Source organism: Suricata suricatta, chromosome 1, assembly GCF_006229205.1.
Source record: "Suricata suricatta isolate VVHF042 chromosome 1, meerkat_22Aug2017_6uvM2_HiC, whole genome shotgun sequence".
NCBI lineage: Eukaryota > Metazoa > Chordata > Mammalia > Carnivora > Herpestidae > Suricata > Suricata suricatta.
Window position 1 is genome coordinate 16,114,135 of NC_043700.1, and position 24,958 is coordinate 16,139,092.

General features: G+C 42.9%; 1 protein-coding gene and 1 long non-coding RNA gene across 3 annotated transcripts in view; one reads left to right on the plus strand and one right to left on the minus strand.

Moving 5' to 3' along the window:
- Window positions 1–9,823, plus strand: part of LOC115287954 — a 30,807-nt gene extending 20,984 nt beyond the window's left edge. For both annotated transcript variants that reach the window (XR_003906743.1, XR_003906746.1), the window contains one exon: window positions 9,674–9,823. This is a non-coding gene — a long non-coding RNA (uncharacterized LOC115287954). The remainder of the gene's footprint in view (window positions 1–9,673) is intronic.
- Window positions 1–24,958, minus strand: part of FAT1 (FAT atypical cadherin 1) — a 127,128-nt gene that overhangs the window by 21,963 nt on the left and 80,207 nt on the right. The window contains exons 5-13 of the mRNA XM_029934810.1: window positions 23,483–23,812; window positions 22,679–22,889; window positions 19,589–19,728; window positions 14,548–14,823; window positions 14,206–14,416; window positions 5,033–9,100; window positions 3,903–4,099; window positions 1,372–1,525; window positions 340–573 (exon numbers count right to left, since the gene is read on the minus strand). Of these exons, the coding sequence (XP_029790670.1) occupies window positions 340–573; window positions 1,372–1,525; window positions 3,903–4,099; window positions 5,033–9,100; window positions 14,206–14,416; window positions 14,548–14,823; window positions 19,589–19,728; window positions 22,679–22,889; window positions 23,483–23,812 (5,821 nt within the window). The remainder of the gene's footprint in view (window positions 1–339; window positions 574–1,371; window positions 1,526–3,902; window positions 4,100–5,032; window positions 9,101–14,205; window positions 14,417–14,547; window positions 14,824–19,588; window positions 19,729–22,678; window positions 22,890–23,482; window positions 23,813–24,958) is intronic.

Genomic DNA, 24,958 nt, shown 5'->3' on the forward strand with positions numbered 1-24,958 from the left:
TCTCTGTGTCACTAATGGTTTATGCACAAAATAAACTTCACTGATTAATTCCACTGGATATGAAGATCAGCTAATACAGTCCCTAACCGTAATTTTAGGGACACCACAGATGTCTTTCAATGGTAAGTGCACAGGGCACAATTTTGAGACTTTTATGATACTCATGAAAATACGAATTCATTATCCTGAAGATTTCATTCCCTTCTTAATGCTGAGGAATTAAAAACACAGTACGGTGTTTCGCGATACGCATAAGGTCAGGGAGTTAGAGAGACAAACGGGGGGCGGGCCTCGGGGCTCCTGGGGCACGGTGTGGAGGCCGCGGCAGCTGGGCGGTACCTGCGTCTGCGTCCGTGGCCTGGACCCTGGTCAGCGGCGTCCCGGGCTCGGTGTTCTCGAACACGGTGACGGCGTGCGGGTCGGCCGAGAACTCCGGGGCATTATCGTTCACGTCTTCCACTGTGAGCACGACGTCAGCGTCACAGAACCTACCCCCTCCGTCGGTGGCCCTCACGAGCAGGTTATACACGGCCTGTGCCTCCCGATCAAGGGGGGCTAAGGTTTTCAGTTCACCTAGAAACAGAAAAATGGATTCACTTGACATTTAAGATGGGAGCTGCAAATGCAGATCTATTTCTTCCTCTCTCCCTCTTACAATGATAAAATTTTGGAGCACAATTTTATCAACGATAGAGTCAACAGCTGCAGGAGCACAGTGAGATCCAGGTTTCCAAACCCTGCTGGGATTGAGCTCTTAAAAAAAAAGAGAAAGAAAGAAAGGAAAGGAAAAAAAGCTACCTAATTTTATAACAAATATAAAGTATTTTTAAATTGACTCATAAACCCACATGTTTACAATTAGTTTTGGGGGTGGAGCTCCCAGAAAACTGTTACTTGGACTCCTGATGGTAACAAAATAGAAGCCAGGAGAGGAAAAACAATCTAACAATCTTAAAGATTTAAAGACAAAGAGAATAACATCAATCATTTAGTGAATATGCTAAATTATTAATTTATGGTCACAAATTCAGGAGAACTATATACAAAATGGATAAAACACAAAGTTTGAGATATACTTAAAAATTTGGAGGTTTGTTAAAAGTTAAAAACTTTTATTAAAACTATTAAAAACTAAATTTTAAATCCTTGGTTCAAGTATGTGATATTGTTAATTTTTTGGTGTCATTCCCAATTTTACACACTAAACTGCTGTGTAGATTTCTAATTCTAAAAGATGCCCATTTTGTAGCGTCAGAGAAAATTTTCTAGGAACAAGATATAATTTCAAACTTTACGTGTGACCCGAAACTACCTGTATCTGATAAGACTTTGTTGGAAAACGGTTAATTCTGCCCCAAAGCCCGTCTTTACCTGTGTCCGGATTGAGTTTGAACTTCTCTGCACCCGGCCCAGACAGCGTGTACGTAATCTCAGCATTGGAGCGGATGTCTGCATCTGTAGCAGACACCTGCACGATCAGCTTCCCGGGAAAGGCATCTTCTGGAATCGTGTCCGAATATAAAGTCTACAAAGAGTTTGAACAACACCGTGAACATAAAACATTAATAAGCGTGAACGTGACTGCCGAGGGAGTAACATGAAAAAAATCATGTAACTTTGGTCACAGGAAACCTGGGAAAATCCAAGGAGCTTTGGAAAATGGTTTTTCTTATAAAACATATTTAAAACAAAAAGGAGTCACATCTCCGCGAACTCCTCTGTATCACCGAAAGAGGATTTAACCTACACAATTCTGAAGAATTTGTGCCTTGAAGTTGGCTTCATGTTTAACCTAATTTAAATTACTCTGAGTAAACAGAAGTAGCATTCCATGTGTACCTAAAACTTGGAGAGTAAACGCCTGTTACATCATGTCTATTTACTGTCAATACAGGATGTTATTACTGGCAATGCTTCCTAACACACAGCCAGGTACCTGCAGTTGAGAGATATGTGATCCTCATGTCATGGGAGAAAATAAAGACACCCCCCCCCCCCCAGGTCACCAGGGTGAGGGCAAGTGACACTGTGGCTAGGACTCTTCTGTTACTCCACCCCACCCTTCCCCTCGGACCGAACTCAAACATCATGAACGGTTATTTCTAGTTCCAGCTAATTAGAAACCCACGCTCTAAACCAAAACCTAAGACTAACACGTAAGATTTTGTTGATTATTTCCCTTAAGATAAATTCAATTCTAGATGAACTACATTTTATGACTCATGAAACAGGATATTTTGCAATCCTGATGATTTCAAATAAGGTAATATCTTAATTTTATTATTCTCAAAGATGACAGTGCATCATATCCAAGTAATATGCCAAGTATTTAAAAAACACACACACCTTTTTTTCTGTAAGACACACACAGACGTCCCCCACCCACCCCACCCACACACGATACTACTGCCAGCAAGTACAGACGCGGACTGGAATGAACGCCTATTCCTCCAAAGCTGCCCTTGGCTCCTGACTACGCTGTATCTCCCTGAGGACAGCTCTGTCCCCTTCCACAGCTGTGACACTGCTCATCTCCTCGGTCCCTCTTCAAGACCATTTCCCCGCTCTCTTCCCCAGCCTTCCCCTCCTCTACCACTCTTCTTCCTTCTTCAGACTCTCCTCTTTCTTGGGTGGCCAAATCCATGTGTTCGCTGACATACACCATCCCTGCTGTCAGACCTCATACACATCATGATACTGAGCCCACCGTCCCCAAGTCCCCAAGTTCGGTTCCACCTCTCCATCATCCGTTCAGCAGCCAAACCTCCATCTGCTGTCCCGCCTCCTAAGAATCCTCTGCTCCTGCCCCCCAGTAACACTGCCCCGGTGTCAGTCTCCTCCTCCCGCCTATGCGTCCTCCTCCCTCCTCCCTCGGAAAAAAAGTCCCAATCCCCACTTTGCCCTGTTTCATTATTATCCTCTCAGATGGAATTCATTGTTGATTATCCAAACAAACTGCCAAGTTTACATATCTGTCCATCTTCAATCTCACCATCTCTGAAAGTCTACAAAACCTATTCGATCGAATGTCCCATGACCTTACACGTAGTGAGTCCAATACGGATAACAACACGCTTCCTTTTAAACCAACTCCACCCCAGCCTTGGCTCTTAATCGTTCTCCCACTCGTTTCTGTAGGAAATGGTAGAGTCAATCCTAACCTCACAGGCTTGCCATGTTGTCACAAGCAGGCAGCACCAAGGGCACCAGCTTGTCCTCTGCACTGACTTTTGTCCCTTCTTTCCTTCAGCCACCTCTGAAGGAGGTACTCATCTAAATGTACGACACCATCAAACAAGTCTTCGTAAGGAAGTCTTGGCTTGTGTCAGTTCCGCCTTTCAAACACAACAAGGTTCTAAGGTCCTCTTTCCTCGTGGCTAGAATCCCAACTCCTCTGCGGATCTACTCACGACCTCCCAAAGGCTGAGCTTCCCCCCAGGAGCACTCCTGCTCCGGTCCTCCCACTGCAGCTCTGCATGGGAACAGCTCCTTCTTGGTGTGTTTCTTCTCGTATTAAATGGGCTCCTCAACTGCAAGAGCGTCCCCACGGACCTCTCGGTTTCTCTGACGTGTAGAAGAGCAAGTGCCCCCAAGACAGTCCCCCTCCCCCCAATAAGGGGAATGAAATCTTCAGAAAGCATTTTTAGAGTTAAACACAACTGCAACCTTGTCCGTCATTTACAGCCTCTGCGAATGAGATGTTTAAACTACTGGGCATTCCCCAAAATAGTTCTGAAGCTAATCCAACTCTTGCCCCACTGAACACTCACCCCCTCTTCCTGCTTAAATGCTCACAGGCGTTGAGTGTGAAACACATTTGAATTACACCCAGTGCCACAGGCGAGTCGACTGAAAGGGTTTAGAAAGAAATCTAAATTCGTAATATATAAAGAACTGCCTACCTTTTCACAGACTGGACTGTTGTCATTTGCATCGAGAACTTTCACTTCAACTACGGCTTTTGATGAGAAGGTCCCATCTGTTGCTGTGATTGTCAGAAGATAATTGTCCCTTTTTTCCCTGTCCAGAGGCTTCTTAACAAACACTTTCCATTCATTCTGTATATTTTCAATAGCAAACTGTCCCAAAGGATCTCCCCCTATGAAATCAATGGAGGAAGAGGACAACTTGATTGAAATAAGATCTAATTGACAGCAGAAATAAGCACATAGTGTTACGGTTTAAAAGAATGAACGCTTTTTAAAAAATTACTACATTGAAATTTGGCGTATTAGCTAATATTTCCCACTTACCACCCCCCACCAAAAATCAAGGCATTAAAATGTGTATTGAACATAGCATTCAGCTAAATAAAATATAAAGCCAACTAAACAATACTTTAGCCTATATGGAAATTATAGTTGTTAATTATATTTATCATATGCTAAGTATAAAGTTCAACATAACGAATCATAAAGTCAAAAACAGTCTAGGGGTGCCTGGGTGGCTAAGTTGGTTAAGTGTCCAACTCTGGCTTAGATCATGATCTCACAGTTCATGGGTTCAAGTCTCGTGTTGGGCTCTGTGCTGACAGCTCATAGCGTGGAGCCTGCTTTGGATTCTGTGTCTCCCTCTCTCTTTCTGCCCTTCCCCTGCTTGTGTGCTGTCTCTCTCAAAAATAAACATTAAAGGGATGCCTGGGTGGCTCAGTCGGTTAAGCATCTGGCTTCGGCTCAGGTCATGCATGATCTCACATTCGTGGGTTCGAGCTCCATGTCGGGCTCTGTGCCGACAGCTAGCTCAGAGCCTGGAGCCTGTCTTCAGATTCTGTATCTCTCTCTCTCTGACCCTCCCCTGCTCACGCTCTGTCTCAAAAACAAATAAACACAAAAAATAAACATTAAAAAAGAAGTAGTCTAATGACACAACTGTCAGCCTTCTTTAATGTAGCTTAATAGATGTTACTTCTACTTTAGACTGACTTAACTGAAATCATCCCTTTAACTCCTGATTTCCCTAAAATACTATATTTCAAAATTGATACATCTAATACAATTTATTTTTAACACACCATTTTGTTTAAATGTTTTACCTGTTATGTAATATGTAACTTGTCTGTTAATTTCTTCAGAATCGGCATCTGTGGTACTTAAGATGGCAATGACACCGCCTGGTGGGTCATCCTCACTCACGGTCCCTTTGTAAATCTCTGCGGTGAATCGCGGGGGGCTGTCATTGACATCGGTGACAGTAACATCCACAATCGCTGTGGAGGACAGCTGAACCTTTTCTCCATGATCTGATGCAACCACTTTAATCTGGTAATTGTCTCTCTTTTCATGGTCAAGTTCCTTGAGGGTTGTAATCCAGCCTGTCTCCATGTTAATGGCAAAAGATTCGATGACTTCTACATTTTGTGACTGATCTAGACTGTACATGACTTGGCCATTGGTTCCTGAATCTAGATCAGATGCCCTGACCTGGATGACTCTACTTCCCCCCGGCAGATTTTCAACAATAAAAGCCTCATATGGGTTAGACTCTAAGACAGGGCTGTTATCATTTGCATCTTTCACTTGGATACTAACATCTACAGAAGCCACCACTTCGTGGTCATCATGAGTGCACCTGGCAAGTATGGAAAACTGGTACCACTTAGTTGTCTCGTGATCAAGACTCTTTTCAAGTTTCAGTCTGCCGCTCTGTTTGTCAATCACAAAGAACTCATCCCTATTACTTTCAGGAGTATTTCCTTTGATTAGGCTGTAAAGAACGGTCCCACTATGTTCTGCTCGGATGAGATCTATCTCTGTTCCAATAGGCATGTCTTCTGAAACCGTATAGGTATAAAATGGTTCCGAAAACTTTGGAAGTTGTATTTCTGGTGGAAGTATTTTAACATAAACAGGAACAACAGATTCTCTTGATGGAGACCCATTATCCACAGCTCTCACAAAGAAAGTGAAGAACTCATTTTCTAAGCCAATCAAGCTTTCTTTTGTAGTAATAATGCCAGACAGTTTGTTAATTTCCAAATTCTCCTTGACACTTTCAGAATCTGCTTCGATGGCATAGGTGACATCGGCATTGGACCCCTCATCAGCATCGCTTGCAAGAACTTTAATGACGGACGTCCCTTTGGGAGCATTGGACCCAATGTCCACTTCATACCTGGTTGCTCGAAACTGGGGTGCATTATCATTGTCATCTGTCAGGATGACATTAATGGTGCAGAAAGCAACTTTTCCTCCGGCATCCTTAGCCATTAAACGAACTGGGATTACTTTTTCTGCTGGAGTTTCTCGGTCAAGTTTCTCCAAAGTAAATATCTGTCCTCTCTCATTTGTGTAAAATCTGTCTTTGGCAAAGTCATTTACAATATGGTAAGTGATATGACCGTAAATACCAGAATCCCCATCAGTTGCTTTGACCTCGATCACCAGGGTGTGTAAGGGAGCATTTTCAGCTAACTCCACTTCATATTCACTCTGAAGAAAAACAGGACTGTGCAGATTGCCTCCAATTACAGTTAGGTGAACCTGAGCTGAACTCCTAAAAACTCCATCAGAAACAGAAACGTTAAGACTGTAAAATGGCTTCAAGGTGTGCCGGCGCACATTTGAGAGTGTGATGATCCCCGTTTCACGGTCAATGGCAAAATTCTTCTGATCATTGCCAGACAGAATGGAATAGTCCAACCTGTCTATGTCTGAGCTGTCTGCATCATACGCTTTCACACAGGTCACGAAATGCCCATGCATGGCATGCTCACTGATTCTGGCTTCATAAATCTGTTGGTCAAACAGTGGCGGATTGTCATTGAGGTCCGTGACATCCACTGTCACAACCACGTCACTGCTCAGGGGGGGCATGCCACCGTCCACAGCCCTTACAAAAATCTTGTGTTGCTGAAACTGCTCATAATCCAAAGCTCGGATGAGCGAAATGAGGCCGGTGCTGCTGTCTATCTGAAAATGATCATGGCTCTTGCTATGGTTCCCAAACATGTGGTATGAAATTCCTCTATTTGGTTCTGAATCAGCATCTGTTGCTCTAACTTGAACGACAGGCGTGCCGATTACAGCTGCCTCCGACAGGGCTGCGGCATAAGACTGCTGAGCAAACACAGGAGGGTTATCATTGAGGTCTTCCACTACGATGTCAACGAACACTTCAGCATGAGCCCCGGTCAAGGAGTCGGTTGCTCGTATGCTCAGTTTGTACGCCGGGTGGGACTCGAAGTCCAGAGGGGCTATGACATTGATAACTCCAGTGTTGAAGTTAACAGTAAACTGGCTGAAAGGATCTCCGTCCGTGATGCTGTAGAACACTTTCAACCCTTCTGGACTGTTGGCTTGTACGTGGACAACCGGACTGTGCATCTGGATATTCTCTGGGACCTCTGTGCTGTAGAAAGGTTTCTCAAACACAGGCATGGCTTTATTCATAACAGTGATCGGGACTATCACTTCTGCTGAAAAAGCTGGGTCTCCTCCATCCTTTGCAACCACTGTGATGAGATATTCTTTATTTAAGGTATCAGGTTCAAATTGCTTTTTCAGTGAAATTTCACCTGAGGATCCAATTTGAAAATGCTCGTGATGCTCTTTAAGGTAGTAATGCACTTCTCCGTTTCTGCCGCTGTCTCTGTCCACAGCAGTAACATAGCGAATAACCTGGCCCACCACGGTATCCACTTTAACAACAGCATAGTAAGGAAGGTTGACAAACACTGGTGCATTATCATTTTGGTCTTCTATGTTGACCTTGACAATGACATGGGCCACTGCCGAAGGCTTATGTTCTTGGGTCACTTCTACAACCACATCAAATGCCTCCTGCTGTTCACGATCGAACGGTATGCCAGTGGTTGACAGAACTCCTGAAGTCCGGCTTATTTTAAATCTGCGATCTGGGTTGAGGATTTGGTAAAACAAAGGCTCGTTGATTGGGTTCCCAATGGCAGTAATGACCGCTAATGTCCTGGCCTCAGTGGAATTCTCTTTCACTACTGCAGAGTAGAGATCTTGGGTAAACTTCAGTGGACTTTCTTTGGTTTCTTTCACATTAATTTTTACAGAGGTAAAGCTTACAAATCTGCCATCAGACGCTCTAACAGTTAACTCATAGCGGCTTCTTAACTGAGTTGTGTTTTGTACAGTTATAGTACCAGTCATGTAGTCCATGAAAAACTTCTCCCCAATGTTGCCTTCGGTGATAGAGTACATTAAATGTGAGAATGCACTTGAATCAGCATCAGTAGCATTGACTGTGAGGACTTTTACTCCTTTGTATGTTGGCAATAAAAGAGATGCTTCATATAACGATTTGGAGAACACAGGAGGGCAGTCGTCAATGTCAATCACACGTATAGTCACATTAGCTGCATACTCAGCAAATAAACGCGGTGTCCCCATGTCATGCACCTGTACAGTGAAGTGAAAAGTACTTGTTTCTTCATAGTCCAAACTTAGTACCGTGTGAATAGCACCAGTGCTAGAGTCAATAGCAAAATATTTGTGTACAGACGGTTCAACAATGTGATACACAAGCAAAGCATTTGATTCTTTGTCAGCATCAGTTGCTCGGATCACTAATGGGACATTTTTGTCTGTTAGGACCACACTGTTAATTGAAGCTGATTCACTAATGAGTCCCATGTACTCTGCCTGCATAAAGACTGGCAAGTTGTCATTCTCATCCTGTAGATGCACTACAACAGTTGTATTAGTAGACAAACCGGCCATGTTAGTTCCTTGTATTATCAATGTGTAAATGGGCAGAGTTTCAAAATCCAGGGCTTTCTGAGTGATGATACTTCCAGAATGTGGATTAATATCAAAAGCATCAGCTACATTTCCATCTTTTATTTCGTATACCACCGATGACTGACTATGTGCTATAACCATTCCGACAAAACTCCCAATGCTGACAGTTTCGCTGATTTCAACAGAATATTCTTTTGATGTAAACTTAGGAGAGGCATTGTCAGCAATTGTGACAAAGATATGCACAGACGTTATTTCACTCATTGGTGGATTGCCTTTATCTGTAGCTTTTACCATTAAGTCATATTCCACTTGGCTATTTCGATCTAATTCTTTGGCAGTTTTTATTGAACCCAAGATGGGATCAATGGTAAAAGAATTTCCAATGTTTCCTAGGAGGAGAGGGGAAAAAAGCATATTAGAGAAAAATGCAAGGACGAATACAAATAACAGTTGGAGATACGGAAACAAAGATATCTTTCAAAGTGATTATTCTGAAATTATAGAGAAATTCAGGGGTCAAACACATTTGAATGGAACTTATTTGATTTTTTTCCACCTAAAATGAAGCAGACTTTTGAGAGTTTTGTCCTTAAGTTATGAAAAGCAAGAAACAGTAGAAATATTACTCTAAGTAAAGCCAAAACTCACTATGACCTGAACCAGGAATGTACTGTGGAAGGTATCATTATCCTTTTGTAAGACAGTAAATCATTTTCCAGCGGTCCATCAAAAATACTTTCCACATACTTCTATTTTCAGCATTTACCACTTGCAAGTTCTCAAGATTCTTACTCATTATGAAAGGGAAGACCTTCAATTCACTAAGAAAATTTAATAAGGTGCAAGAGAACGATTCCTTATTTTAAATATTCAGGGAATTGTTGAATGAGCTTGTGTATTATCTGCCCTACTGGGTCACTTCCAAAGATTTCAGTAATATTCCCTTCTTAATCTTTCTGCAGATGCATCTACCCTCTACGTCAGTGATTCCAGCTGGGGGCAGTCCTGTCTAGATGGACATGCAACAATGTCTAGACACAGTTCGGTTATCACCCTCTGGAGGGGAGCGGGCTAGGAACTCCCACTGCATGGAGATCTGGAGAGCCCTCACAACAAAGGCTTTTTACTCTAAACTGTCAACAGCGCTGAGACAGACTGTTTTACTCGTTCTCTTTGGACCTTTTCCAGCCACACTCTATGTGTCTTTTGCTGCAAATGCTACTCCACAGTAGTCCAGGTTTTGTACCAACAACTGAAACATTTCTGAAGACACCAGCGGCTTGCTGAAGTCTAGCAGTTCACGATCCTTTTGCGTAGGTTAAGGCAGTGTGAGGTCATCAGATTAGCTTTACCTCCACACACTTCGTCTCCATTCTGTTCCACATCCCCAAGTCCAGATTCCATTACCCTACTCACAGACGGAGTTTATTTTCCCCAAACGAACTACTCCACTTCCCCAAAACAAAGCTGACCTGCCACCTAACTGCTTTTTCTTCCAAGTTCTGTTTTCCTCTGGGTTTGCAACCTATGTGGCACTTCATAGGCCAGAATCACTTAGTGTGATTTGCAAACCGGGGCATTAACTAAGCACTCCTTTCTTCACATCATTACTAGTAAGCACTTCTCTAGAGCCTTCATTTCCTTCCTTTCATACATTTTCCAAAAATCCCTAATATAGTTTTTTCTGAGGCCAGACCCAGTCTGGTTTTCATTAAGCCTGCCCGGCTCTATGACTCGGCCCCATGGCCATGTGCCATGGTCTGCAAGAGGGCAGAGGCCGGGCTTTCTCCAGGCCCTGAAGGTCCAAGCTGAACCCTCACCCATGAACGGGCAGGCCATGTGGCCTCTGCCACCCCTGCAGACACTAACCCTGCCTGTCACATGTATGAGTCAACAATCCCAGATTCTCTCACTGTGCTTTAGTCACCAGAGCTCCAGGGACCTTTCCCATCCTACCTGGGGGCCACCCCAGCTTTCCAAGACTGACTGTTTGCCTGGACTTAGATGGAGACTGACCAAACCTGTGCACAATGGTCTTCATCCTCACCCTTTGGACTCTCCTACCGTTAGCGGCTGACCTACTGTATTTTTTATTCACTTCATCTCTTTGGCATTTCTCTTATTTTGCATAGTGAAATCCTAAAGCTTCAAGCATGCAAGGCCCTAGATGGAGGAATGACGAGATCCTGTCTGCAGTGAAGCAAGCTGGTGGTGGTAAAACACGCCACTCCCCGCGCGATGTGCCCCCTGCCCTCCAGCCACGCTGCCTCTCCACCCTCACCCCAGCAGAAACATTCTCACCTCAGGATGACTGTGCTTGGTGGGTTTTCTCTAGAACGGTCTTCCCCAGCTACTGTCAATGCTCCATCCATCCATCCATCCAGGATTTACCCAGATGCCCCTCTGCTAAGAGAACGGGGTGAAGCCTTCCTTTCCCTCCCTCATCAGAATGCCTGTTTTATCCTCTTACCCTGGTTTTGTTTTCTTCACAGCACATATTACAACCTCCTGACCCGTTCTCCCTCTAGAAGGTAAGCCCCGCCTAAGCATGTTTTGTTTTATTCATTCTTTTATCACCTGTGCCTAGAAATCTGCCTGACACATAGGAAACATAGCCTATGTCCCATGTTGAATGACACAGCTTCTATGCACACATAGAAAAATAATTAAATACCTAATGGGTGGAGCAGAAGCCTGAAAAATATTAATACATTCATTAAAGCACTATATTTATATTTTTATTTGGTTTTGATTTTCTTCATTTTACTTCTATCACTACCAACAACCACGTGTTAGGTTAAGCACTACATTTCAAAGTATGTATTGACAGAATGCATACAAAATGGGAATTTCTTATAAACAATTTTTATCAGCATTTAAAACTCAGAAACATTATTACAAGAAATGAAGAGGGCGGTGGTGGAACTCTTTACTAGGATGGGGGCTTAGTCATTCACTTTAGATGGAGATATTGGTGATTTCCACATAGCCCTAGACTGTTCTATTTGAATTAGGCAACTATCCGGACAAACGTGAATTTGTGCACATTGGCTGTGACTGTATTACACACATACACCCCCAAAGGCATGTCAGAGAGCTATGCACAGAAATCGATTTCTTTCCATGGTGGACATGCCGCAGACGCCCAGTAAAGCACTGACTGCCTGATAGGATGGCAGCCTCAAGTGTGAGACAGAGTTGCAATTGCAATTCTATTTAACCTAAGTTTGAGGAAGAAAATCAATTCTAGTCACTACGATATTTACTGAGTATCTTCTATTTCCAGGCATTATGGCCGTTTTGAAGCTACAATAATCTATTTTTAAAAAAAAAAGAGAAAACACAAACACACACACACACACACACACACACACACACACACACCATACAGTTCAGAGTATGGGGCTGATGTGTCTCCGAACACGTAAGTGAACTGTTACTGAAAATATCCTTTAATTAATTCCTTTTTCCCTGAAGACTCCTAATCAGACCAAACCTTTTGCTCAATAAATTGCTGCTAATTAAACATGCAGTGTTACAGCGTGAATTTAGAACTAGTTTTCTGAACTTTATTAAATGTGACCTGACAAATGAGAAGCAGGTGAATATGCGTAACATAAATGAAAGGTGTTATGACCACTTTACATTGCCTCCTATTCCAACAGATTCTCACACACACACAGACACACACACTCTCTTCTGCATTTTAATGGTAGCTATTGCCTACAGAGCAATTTTTCAGCACATTTTTTCTATTACCAAGTCTATACAGATTATCTTCTAAACAGTCCAAATTCTATACTGAAATAGGCCCTTGGTATTATCATTCTCTGAGTGAAGATACAGTTCCATTCTTGGAATTCCAAATTACTAATCCCATCAGTCATCACAAGCATTTGAAGAATGCACATGCCTTTAGTGAGGCACCAAGAATCATATTTTAACCACCCAGTTGTTGAAAATTATGTGAAAGCTAAGGGGAAAGTTTAACATTTTCTCCTACACAAACCCAGGCGGGTTGTCTATGAGAAAATTATTTTAGTGAAGTGAGCAGGCATGCACAAATGGAATGCACTGTTTTTCTAACAGCGAATTTCTGACCCAGTGGAAAAACCTTCAGCTTTGTTCAAGGCACTCACTACATTTTAACCTTGAACTACGGGCAGCATATAAGATCTTATTTGTGAGTAATGGACTAAATTTGGTTGTTTTCAGGGAGACAAATGATGCTTCAAATATACTAAGAAATAAAAACAGTTTAACCACATAAAACACTTTATTTTTTTTTTTAAATTATTCTCCATGTACTCAACTTTTTGATTGTATGACCTATAGTTAATTTAAACCTCCACACCAATTCTCATGTCTAGGAAAGGCACAATTCCTAAATATGCAGAGGAATGGACTTATAAAAAAAAAATCAAGTGATGATCTCAATACTCTGAAATCATTATAAAGACGGGAGAGAGAGACTATATTCTTTGTACTAAAAATGACCTTGAGAAACATGGAAAAAATGGAAGCTGCCTTCTTGGTACTTAATCACTTGCTCATTGTATCTGGCCTAAGCAGGGCAAGTTGCAAAGCAAGATGATCTGACGGCACAAACCATGCGCCCCAGAGCCGAGCCCTGCGCCCATCAGGGGCTTCCCTTTTGCACGAATGTGCATTTGTAGAGCAGTGATAGCCGCTACCTACCAAGCCCCTAGCACAGCAGCTGACATAGAAAACACGCTTCATGAGCCCATGGAATGAATAAATGAAAGACTCAACAGCATCATAAAAGAGAAGAGAATAAAATACTTCACTTTGGTACAACCACTGCTGAGGGATGCTCCTTGTGACCACCAGCAGGACTCCGGATCTCTCGCCCCGCCGTGCATAGAAAAACATCCATGCCACAGTTCCAGGCGGCCTTCCTTGCCCAACTGCAGCAGGCCCCTCGGGCTTTTCAACACTTTCAGTCCGAATTGCAACCCTGGGCCCTACCCCAACAACCCAATTCCAGGAATGAAACTCAACTGTAAAAGGTGCAGACAAGGGCAGGAAAACTGAACCCGGAGGGGGTAAGTAGAGGCAGCACGCCCGGCACTCCGTCAGGCACTTTTCTGCTCCACCCAAGAGAAAACACCCCCTGGCTAAAGTTAAATTACTAAGGCCAGCTGTTTTCTTACCTATGTTTCATAGGTAACCAGTATTATGAGGAAAATGTTGTTTGGTTAAAACACCGTGGAAATAAGAAATTGGACCAGTTTCCTTCACTGTGAGACTTCTCAGAGCCTTGAATTAAGCTAATAACGTAAAACTCTTTACTGGAATGTAGCCGTCTTGCGCCTTGCTTTCTCAAGAGGCTTCTTTCTCCTAATATGTAAAATGGTAGCTAAAGATCAATTTAAGCCATTTTTACAGTGACACACAGAAAGGGTTGCACAAGTAGGATTTTAGAGAAGAAACATACTTTCTAAAGTTAACGTGCTGAGCGCGCCAAAATTACCTGATTCGATGGAGTACAGCACTTCGGCATTCTTCCCTTTGTCCTTGTCCAGAGCTGTGACCTGCAGCACCACGGAGCCCACAGCCGCCGACTCATACACCCGCCCTTCGTAGGAGGAACTCGTGAACCAGGGCGCGTGGTCGTTCGTGTCGCTGACACTGACGACAATCCGGGCAAAGTTGCGCTTCACAGGCACATCCTGATCCCGTACCTGAAAGATGCAAAACATCATCAATCCTGTGGGGGGAGGCAGGTTCCCTAGGCGGCATTAAAAGCCGCTCTCCAACACAGGAGACCCTTCGGAAACCAAACAGTGGCCAAGGAATGAGCAGAAGGCTGTACCATGACCGTAAGAACATGCTGGTGGATGGCCTCATGGTCAAGTGCTTCGGAAGTATAGAGCGCGCCCGTCGCAGGATCCAGACGGAATTTCTTCAGACTCAACGGATCCATGCTGCTCTGCAGGGTGTAGATGAGCTTGTTTTTCTCATCCCTATCCACAGCACTGATCTGCAGGATTTCTGTCTCGGGCACTGTGTCTTCAGGAATAACAACCTCGTATTTTGATGTCGAAAACTGAGGACGATGGTCATTTGTGTCTATTACTTTGATGAATACCTGTAAGAACAAGAATGTTATGATAGTATCTTTCATATGATATTGTAATATTTATAGAGTCAAGGGAAAAATCAGGTGCACACTGAAAAAACGGATTTAGCAAAATGAAAAACAAAACTAAAAACAAAAACCTAGAATAAAAATAATCTTTTAAGTTTTTCATTGCATATTATTTGTATCAGCAAGATAATAAAGACTTTGGAGGGCATGTGTGACACCTTTCACACGCTTGTTTTTGAGTGCACACTTAATTTCTCTTAGGTCACCTCAGGAGAGCGATTTCTAGAGCACTCATGAAAGGGTAACAGAGAATTTACTTGAGCAGGGTTTATAGAAAACTAATTTCCTGCATCCACCAAGCTACTGAGGAGAGTCTGAGACTATAGACGATTACTATATCTATCTTTATTTTTTAAATGATTGCTGGCATGTAAATTTCTTGTTCTAATCTTTGAGACTCCATATTCCTATTGATAAATTAGAAATGTGCTTTAAAATCTTCATTACGTTTTTGTGACCGTAAAACTTACATATAAATAGTAAACACATTTATTTCCTAAAAGCAACTGAAGTACATTGAAAAGATCAACTCTCTGAAATATGGCATCATAGCGGCACTGAGGCAGCCCAGTCTGTTATACATCTGACTCTTGACTTCGGCTTCGGTCATAACCTCATGGTCATGGGATCGAGCCCCATGCACTCTGCACTGGGCACGGCACCTGCTTGGGATGCTCTCTCTCTCTCTCTCTCTCTCTCTCTGCCCCTCCCCCACTTATACTCTCGCACTCTCTTAAAAAGTCAGCATAGAATAAAAACCTTAGAGGGGAAAAAAAAGCAAATGTTTAAAAAAAAACCTTAGTCTTAAGCTGAATTTAAAATATTTTTTTTACATTAACAGTAAGATTACTTTTCAGATTGAGAAGATGTGTGTGGATAAGGCATAGTGCAAATCACTACGGACTGCAAATAAGATGGTTCAGTTATGAAACCTGCCCTTCATTAGCTTCTCGAGAATGAAGAGGTTCGCTCGTCCGAACGGCGCGGCAGGCCCCAGGCCCGGGAGCGCGGAGGCTGCCTCGAAGCACACGGCGCAGGCATGCGAGCCAGAGAGAGGCCTTTCCGCGGAGACTACCCCGACGTCCCTGTCAGGCACCACTACTTCACTGGTGGACTTGTGACATTAAACTTTATATGCATACTAAATGCATTCACTAAACCACAGAAAGGTTTTATGTGAACGTTATGTAAACATTGAAAACTACAAACCATTTTTAAAAGGTCAATGATGATACAGAAGAGATAGTTATAATTTCTCTAAGTTAAACCATTATCTATTCATTTCCACTATAAACTTAGGTATTATTTTTCTAATGGAGTTAGTGTTGGGCAGAGGTAGTTTAAATTTGCTCTAAAGTCAATTAATCACAACTAAATAGGAACAGCTAGAGAAACAACCATTTGTGATACAGCAATTCAACTGAAACACGGTCAAGGAGCCCTTAGACACTCAGCACTCACCGACCCCTCACTGGGGGGCAAATAAATGTGTAACAGCCCCCGCCCTGGGCAGCTTTCAACTGCAGCAGGAAATGCCTTACCCATATGAAGCCATGCATTATCAAGTAAGTTAGCAAGTAACTTTTCAGGAGTCCAGAGACGGTGTGGGACGTTTGAAAGCGTTCAAGGGGGCGGAAAGCCTTTGCTTGTGGAGATGATCCATGTATACTTGGATGGGGGGAAGACCACGGTCAGACATGAAGGCAAACATCCCAGCTCTGGAGACTGGAGAGAAGGACGTGGAACTGAGAGACGGTAAAGGTGAAGAGACGATCCAGGATGCAGAGCCTTGAGAACAGAAGCTCCTGTGTGCTTTGAACTATTTGATCACAGAAATTTCACCTTTACCTCCTCTTCTCAACCGGCAGACCATTTTGGTAGTGGGCAGTACAAGATGAACTGCAGGGATGGAGAATGGGGACAGGGAGGTGCCTCACGTGTCCAGTGGGGACCAGAGTCCAAACCAGTGCTGACAGGCAATAGCGAGTGCTCTGTGGCAGCACACGGGCAGCTGGTTCCAGCGGCTTCAAGCACAAGCACCCTGCGCGCCACCCCTCTCACCCCTCAGAAGTGCCTCTGAGGACAAAACCACGACGCCCAATTTCCAGATGAGAAAGGGGCAGCACAGAGGGGTTGAGCCACTTGCTCAGGGATACAGTTAAGAGATTCAAACCAAATGACCTGTGCATAATTTTGATTGATGCTTGAGGGAAACCAGAAGAAAACATGAAAGCAAAGCTGTATCAACAAAAGAAAAAAGCCGTAACTGGATTTGCTAAGTTTCCTTGAGAAACCAGATAAAGCAAAGTGACCCGAGTCAATACCGACAGCATCCCAAGCAGGAAACGGCAGGACTGGAAAGCACGGAGCAGTGCTGTTTCAAGAGGGTACTGGGGTCACGCTGTGACCCCCTCATCGCTGCTGATACACCATGGCTTAACCCCATGTCTCCGAAGCTCCCTCAAATCCCCAAATCTCCGATCTGACATTGGCTACTGACCACAATGCAGCAAAACTCACCCGCTGGTTCCGGAGTTTTACCTACAAGCCTGAATCTACTGGGCCGCGCTTCCAGCACCTTATCTGCCCGGTTCCGAGCTCTGTGACGCTCTTCAGGTGGCATCTACTGCTCTGTCCTCTGCCCCACGTGGAAATGTAAACCTATTTACGGACTGTCCCCTCTGTCCCACACTGTAACAGGTCAGTCTGGGGTCCGGAAGCACTCTGACATTCCGACTACCTCTCCCCACCAGCATTTCATTCGGATATTCTCAAGACCCTCTGAAAATGACTCAAAATACATATAAATGAAGGACTCAAAAAGAAACATAAATGAAGAACTGAAACTGAAGACATTCTGCATTCCTGAAAACACTGGAATCTGCTTCCTGGGTGATATGGGACATTTTGATCTACCTGCAGCACATTTGCCACTAAGCTTTAACTGTACGAGCTAACGCCACAATTACTGGGGGAGGGGCACACTGGTAACTACTCCCTTATGTAGTAAGTGAGAAATGCCACAGGTAAACACATCATCTCCATTAATGACAACGCTTGGCCCAGAGAGCCATTCCCACTGATTATTACGTTCCCTTTGCTAGATTTCTGGCTAGGCAATTATTTGAACTGGTCCACATAAAGTTATCCTCTTTGAACCTTTCAAAATGTATCCCCGTTCAATTTATGTAAAAAAAATTTTTTTTTGTTTTTATTTTTGAGAGAGTGTTAGCAAAGGAGGGGCACAGAGAGAGAGAGAGAGAGACAAAATCTGAAGCAGGCCCCAGGTTCTGAGCTGTCTGCACAGAGCCTGATGTGGGTCTCGAACTCACAGAGTATGAGATCATGACCTGAGCCAAAGTCGGACACTTAACCATCTGAGCCACCTAGGCGCCCCATCCTATTCAATTTATTACAATTCTTGATATTTTTATTTTCATGTTCATGCTCTAAAGCCTGACTTCTATAATGGGACCAGTTACCAGCAAAAATGAAATTTTAATACTGTACTAAAACTTTTACATGACAGTCTCAAAATAGCCCCAAAGCATGGTACATATGTCAGTTTTAAATACACTAAAAATCACAAGCATTTGGAGAAAGGAATAAGGTCTTTTCATAACAGGTTTTAAATTATCTACTCATTAGATGAAAAGACATCACAGACTCTTTTAAGTCTTCAATCCAACTAAATGATTTGACAGATGACCTGTCTCATTTCAGATTTAAAATAGTATAATCTAAATACACTGGTCTGGTCAGGGCACCTGGTGGCTCAGCTGGTTAAATATCCAGCTTCGGCTCAGGTCATTATCTCACAGGTCATGAGTTTGAGCCCCGCATCATGCTCTGTGCTGACAGCTCTGAGCCTGGAGCCTGATTCAAATTCTGTATCTCCCTCACTCTCTCTCAAAAGTAAGCATTAAAAAAATAATAAAGATTTAAAAAAAAAAAGGAATTCAGGAGCATTTTATCTTTTAGTATTTAATTTCTTCCATTTTCAAGGTACACCAGATCATATGTAAATCTCAGCTTCTCCTGTCCTAAGGGAAGCTCCAAGGGTGCAGTGTCTCGTTTCCTAGTGTTCAGCTTCTAGAACAGTACCTGCCATAAACGAGTGTCTAACAAGATTTTCTAACCGTCCACAATGAGAATCAAAGAGAATTTAGACTTAATTTATAGGGTTTTTAACAGTTAAATTTGAAATCCCAGTAATTTGGCCATCTCTTAATCATCAAATAAAAAAAGATGTTCTATGAATTATGACAATTTTACCAATCATTTATATAGCCTAGTTAAAGTAGACAAGGGGGGGAGATCAAAAAAGTGATTAAAAACATAATTCATCACTTTAACGAGCTTTAATGAAAAGGACTTGGACAATTTGTCCTCAATAGTGATATAGTTCATATTAATACTGGTCAAAATCAGTATAAAACTGAAAGATTTTGATAATTAAAAGTGGGGCTTTTTAAAAGTCTTCTTTCAAAATTTCTAAAATTAATGACATGCCAACCTAAACAGAGATTTGCAGTTAATTTTCTCCCCCTAAATACAAATCCTTGGCGTGCGTATTGTAAACTCTAACACCACGGTAACTCTGGGAGCCTCCGAGGGCAGAGTCAAGTGCTCGCACTGCCCGCGGACCCTGAGCGTCAGCGCCCTAACTGTCCCCTGGCAAACGCATAGTTAGTAAGTCACCTACCTGTGTAAATATAGTGGTGGTTCCGTCTGTGGCTTCAACTGTGAGGTTATAGTTCGACTTTTGTTCTGCATCAAGAGGTTTGGCGACAATGAGAGTTCCGGTGCCCTTGTCCACGTCAAAGTGACTGTCATAGTTGCCACCTAGGTTAAATCAGGACACACACAGAAAGGTAAAAACGGGTCACAGGATGACGATCTGTCAGTTATCTTATGGCTTCCTACTTCTGAATGGCAAGGGAAATAAAAAACACTTCTGATATTGACCAAGGTGATTCCAAGGAGTTTTTATTTTGAAAGACAAGAAGAGAAAGGACAGTAAGAAAGACAATGCTTACTAATGCAAAGCTGAGCCACAATTGTCAAGGAAGCTAATAACTGAGAGGAAAGCAAGGAAGCAACTCTGAAAACAGAAAAACATTGCTAATATTGCCAATGAGTTACTTTCGATTTGCTTTTTCAGGGGTTCTAAATAGGTCTTTAGGGGCGCCTGGGTGGCTCAGTTGGTTAGGACTCCGACTTTGGCTCAGGTCATGATCTCACAGTTCGTGGGTTCGAGCCCTGCCTCAGGCTCTGTGCTAACAGCTCAGAGCCTGGAGCCTGCTTCTGATTCTGTGTCTCCCTCTCCCTCTGCCCCTCCCCCTCTCATGTTTTGTCTCTCTCTGTATCAAAATAAATAAAACATTAAAAAATTTTTTAAAATAAAAAAATAAGTAGGTCTTTATTTTATATACCTCAGTAGCTACATAGAGCATCATTTACTAACCAAAACTGGCTATTTAACTACTCAAAAAAAAAAAGAAAAAGAAAAAGAAACAAAGCCCTGTGACTCTTGAGCACACTGCCCTAATAAATTAACTATTCAAAACAAATGTTGACTCTGAAAAAAATAATGGCAGTTAACATCATTAGCCGTGGCTCTTACATACTTGAGAAGAAACTTTCTCCATTGTTGCCAAACATGAAGCTTAACGAAGCAAAAGTTTCTGTGCTACCAACATTATCCAAATGCAATCCCAATTATGTCCTAGAAAAAACTCTTTTCAAATCCATTCAACTTGAGATACTTTTATCAATGAAGTGAAATGGAATGTACATGAAGGCTTAATGCCATGATGATGTTCTATCACAAAACTCACCAGAAAGCAAAATGAACCACACAAAAACCCACAGTCTTCAGTGAAACCTAAAACTAAGGATGGTCTCGGGATGTAGGAGAGGTCAGCATGTTTGCAACTGGGGGAGGGGACCATGCACACACCATGGAAACAGAGGGCAATGAGACAGTCACGGGAAACAAAAGAAAAGTTTCAAAAACTGATGCTTTTATTTTAGATCTCATAATCTGAGGCAAATTATGTGATCTCAGCAGATACCTTCTGCTGTACAGTTCAGGTCACAAGTCATCTGCAAGACGTGAAACACTTCTCTAGCAAGTGTGTCTCCTGGCACAGCCAAGAAGCAGCAAGCGAGCGTGGAAGGCAAGCACAGAACAAGGAACAACAGTCAATCAAACCGGTCCCCGAAGCAGTCAGGGCTACGCGGTGAAGGCACACACAGCACAAGGGTGGCCGGCTCATCTGGAAATGTGACGGGTATTAACAGAGGGCTCACAAACCATTTTGATTGCAGGTAATTAGGAAAATAATCTTTTTCTTTAAAACGTAAGTAATGGTTGGGGCGCCTGGGTGGCTGAGTCAGTTAAGTATCCGACTCTTGGTTTCAGCTTGGAATATGATCTGACTGTTCGGGAGTTCAAGCCACATGTCGGGCTCTGTGCTAACGGAGGGGAGCCCTTCTGGGATTCTCTCTCTCCCTCTCTCTGCTTGCTCTCTCTCAGAATCAATAAATAAACTTAAAAAAATAAATAAAAACGAAGTAATGGTTTCACAGGTGTGGACGACATCGATAATTTCATACAATGACCCAAGTTCGGACAACAGCTTAACTGTGTGGCGTGGAGAATTAGAGAGGAGAGGCCTGGCCCGCCTGCACCCGTGGCCCGTGGCCCGTGGCCCGGGCAGCCTCCGTCCCGTCTGCTTCGCGCTGCTGAAACAGCACATGGGGTGCGCAGGGTGGCAAAGGGACAGAGGAGGGGAAAGGAGTATAAAGGTCCAAACGGAGATGAGCTGCAATACACGCTTTTGCTTTGAAGTATCTTTATAATTAAGGTAATACGACGAAATAGAATTTAAAAACCTAAGATGTCAAAGTTTAATGTGAATTTCTTTTTTTAGGTATGTTCAAATAAGGTAATACGTTCTATGTCTAAATGACCCAAAAAAAGAAAAGAAAAAGAAAACTGACCTCGGCATGTCATTTTTATTACAGGGTCGTTTAATCTAGTTACTCTGGTACATTCTGGGAATGTGGTAAATCAAACTTAAAAGGGCCATAGTTGGCACCATCATTTTTATTGTATAAATAAAATTCGTAAGCTTATTCCCAATGAAATACTGACAGGAGACAGTCACACGGGCAGTTATTTTAAGCATTCAAACCATCCTCACTAAAAACAGCAACGCGCCATGTGTTCTCTATCAAGAAGGAAAATCAAGAAGTTGTGCTTTTGAACCAAAAATACTCAAACTTCTAACTCTTGGATAGACTTTTGAAAACCTTATTTTTATATTAATGATACATAGCACCTATTTTAAACAAGTTGAATACATGCTAGATTATTATAACACGTTTGCAATAAAAATACTGCAATTTCAGGGCGCCTGGGTGGCTCAGTTGGTTGGGACCCGACTTCGGCTCAAGTCATGATTTCACGGTTCGTGGGTTTGAGCCCCGCATTGGGTTCTATGCTGACAGCTAGCTCAGAGCCTGGAGCCTGCTTCCAATTCTGTATGGCCCTCTCTCTCTGACCCTCCCCCCCCCATGCTCGCACTCTCTCTCTCAAAAACAAATTTTTAAAAAAATACTGCAATTTAAGACAAATTCTGCACTTCAAGGTCTTGCTCCCAATTTTACATCCTGAGGTGGACAGAAAAATCGGAAAAAGACACAGGTTCTCAAAGACGGAAATCAAAGACAGGTTCCCCTCAGGGTAACCTACACAGGGACAATGAGAACTCCGAGCGATACTTACCAATGATATCAAACCAAAGAGGCATGCCAGAAGGCTCAACAGAAATCACTCCAATCATGTGGGCCACTGGGTCACTTTCCATGACAGTAAAGGTAAAAAACGGTTCTTCAAATGAAATTGGCTCCAGGGATGGTTTGGGTTTGGAAATCCATTCAATGTGGAGTCTCGTGGTTGACGACTTTTGGGGGCGACCATTATCAACTGCCTTAATCTATAAAATATAAGCAGAGGGGATAAAGGAGCAAATTGGACGTTACATTCATAACTGACGCATAGATCAATTTGGTCTTAAACTAAGCCAATTTCAAACAGCATCTGTATTTGTGCATTCCCCATATTTAAGGTTTGATTAAAAAGAGCAACCTCTCCCAGGGCACCTGGGTGGCTCAGTTGGTGTGCAGTAACTGACTTCAGCTCAGGTCATGATCTCACAGTTGGTGGGTTCAAGCCCCGAGTCAGGCTCTGTGCTGACAGCTCAGAGCCTGGAGCCTGCTTTGGATTCTTTGTCTTCCTCTCTCTCTGCCCCTCCCCTGCTCAATCTCTCTCTCTCTCTATCTCTGTCTCTCAAAAATAAACAAACATTTAAAAAAAAAATTTTTTTAAAAGAAAAGCAACCTCTTCCGGCCACATTCCACATAAGTAGTAACTGGAGTGACAGTTGAAAAGGACAACCTAAACCACATGTCCCAAAGTTAGGTCACAAACACTGAGGCTACTTATTGAAGAAAGAAAGAGTTACAAGAGAAGTGACCTAGACCAGATTAAGAGTCAAAGTATGTAAGAAATTCAAGGATCCTAACTCACTGAAAGAATATCATATTCTCCAGCTTCCGAGAACTTTTTGGACGAAACCACTCCGGTTTTTGGCTCAATGAAAAATTTGCCATGCTCGTTTCCGTCCTCGATGCTGTAAGAGATTTCTGCATTGGGACCTTCGTCTTTGTCTGCAGCGAGAACACGGTAGAGGGGCTCCCGCTTGGCGTTTCTCTCTCGTTCGGGTCTTTCCCGCTCGGGGAGCCTGATTTTGTAGAACTTCTGTAGGAACTGTGGCTTGTTGTCATTTTCATCAAGGATTTTCACGATTACTCTTGCGATGGTTGACTTGGGGGGGCTGCCATTGTCCGTCACAGTAACCTGTGTTTGAAAGGGAACAGGCCAACAGAGGTTTTTAAAAATAGAACTAGAGAAAAAGTGACTGCCTTCCTGATTAAGGATAACCCGCTACCTCTCACCCAGCACTATGACACATACCATCTCCTCTCCTGACAACAGGAGGTGAGGCCACGTGTCCCATTCAGACAGGGACCCGAGAGCTAAGGAGGCGGCAGTGGGAGCCGGGGATCTCCCCTCCCCCTGCTGCCTCCCCCTGCACAACCGCAGCTGTAACTCGAATGTCACCAAAATGGCAAACTATCAGAAACTTCTTCTTTTTAAGCCAAGGCGGAGCTACAGGAAGATTTTGCTTTTCAGTAGAGCCCTCTTAGTAATAACATACACTCTATACTCTTAAAAATCACATCTCCACATACTGCATTAAAAACTTTCCTTTCCAGGCTAAACCACCCATTTAAAATATGTGCTAAGTCACGTGCCTTTTCATACTAGCCGTCACCCTTCTGTTCTGTGGGACTGTTCTTGCACAGGAGTCCTCCCTGTTTAGCAGGGCAGACATAAAAATGGTCATTCCACACCCACTAATTAAATAAGATTTTCAGTAAAAGAAATGTAAAGTAACTGTCATTCTAATTGTTCATGTATTCAGTTCAGGATTACAACGCTGAGGTCGAGGACTGCTCTGGTGAATGGTTCCACATGCATAATTTCATCCCTAAACCAAACGTCCACGTTTATTTCGGAGAGTACATTAACAGCGATGACCCTCGGGAACGCTCCTCTCTCCTCACCACATCCTCCAAAATTAATGACTGAAATACTAAAAATATTAAAGTATACGGAAGGTTTTTGTGGAATCAATTTTTTTAAAGCTTGGCAAGTATAAATCTGTTGTTTATAAAAGTGTGACTATATCCTAAAAGCACCTGTCAAGACTACTTAAGTAAAGTAGTTGCCTCTCTATAAGTACATGATTGGGGCGCCTGGGTGGCTCAGTCAGTTAAGCACCTGACTCTTGGTTTTGGCTCAGGTCATGATCTCATGGGTTCGTGAGTTCAAGCCCGAGTCACCGCAGAGCCTGCCTGGAACTCACACTCACTCTCACTCCTATCTCTCTCTCTCTCTCTCTCTCTCTCTCTCTCTCTCTCTCTCTCTCTCTCTCTCTCT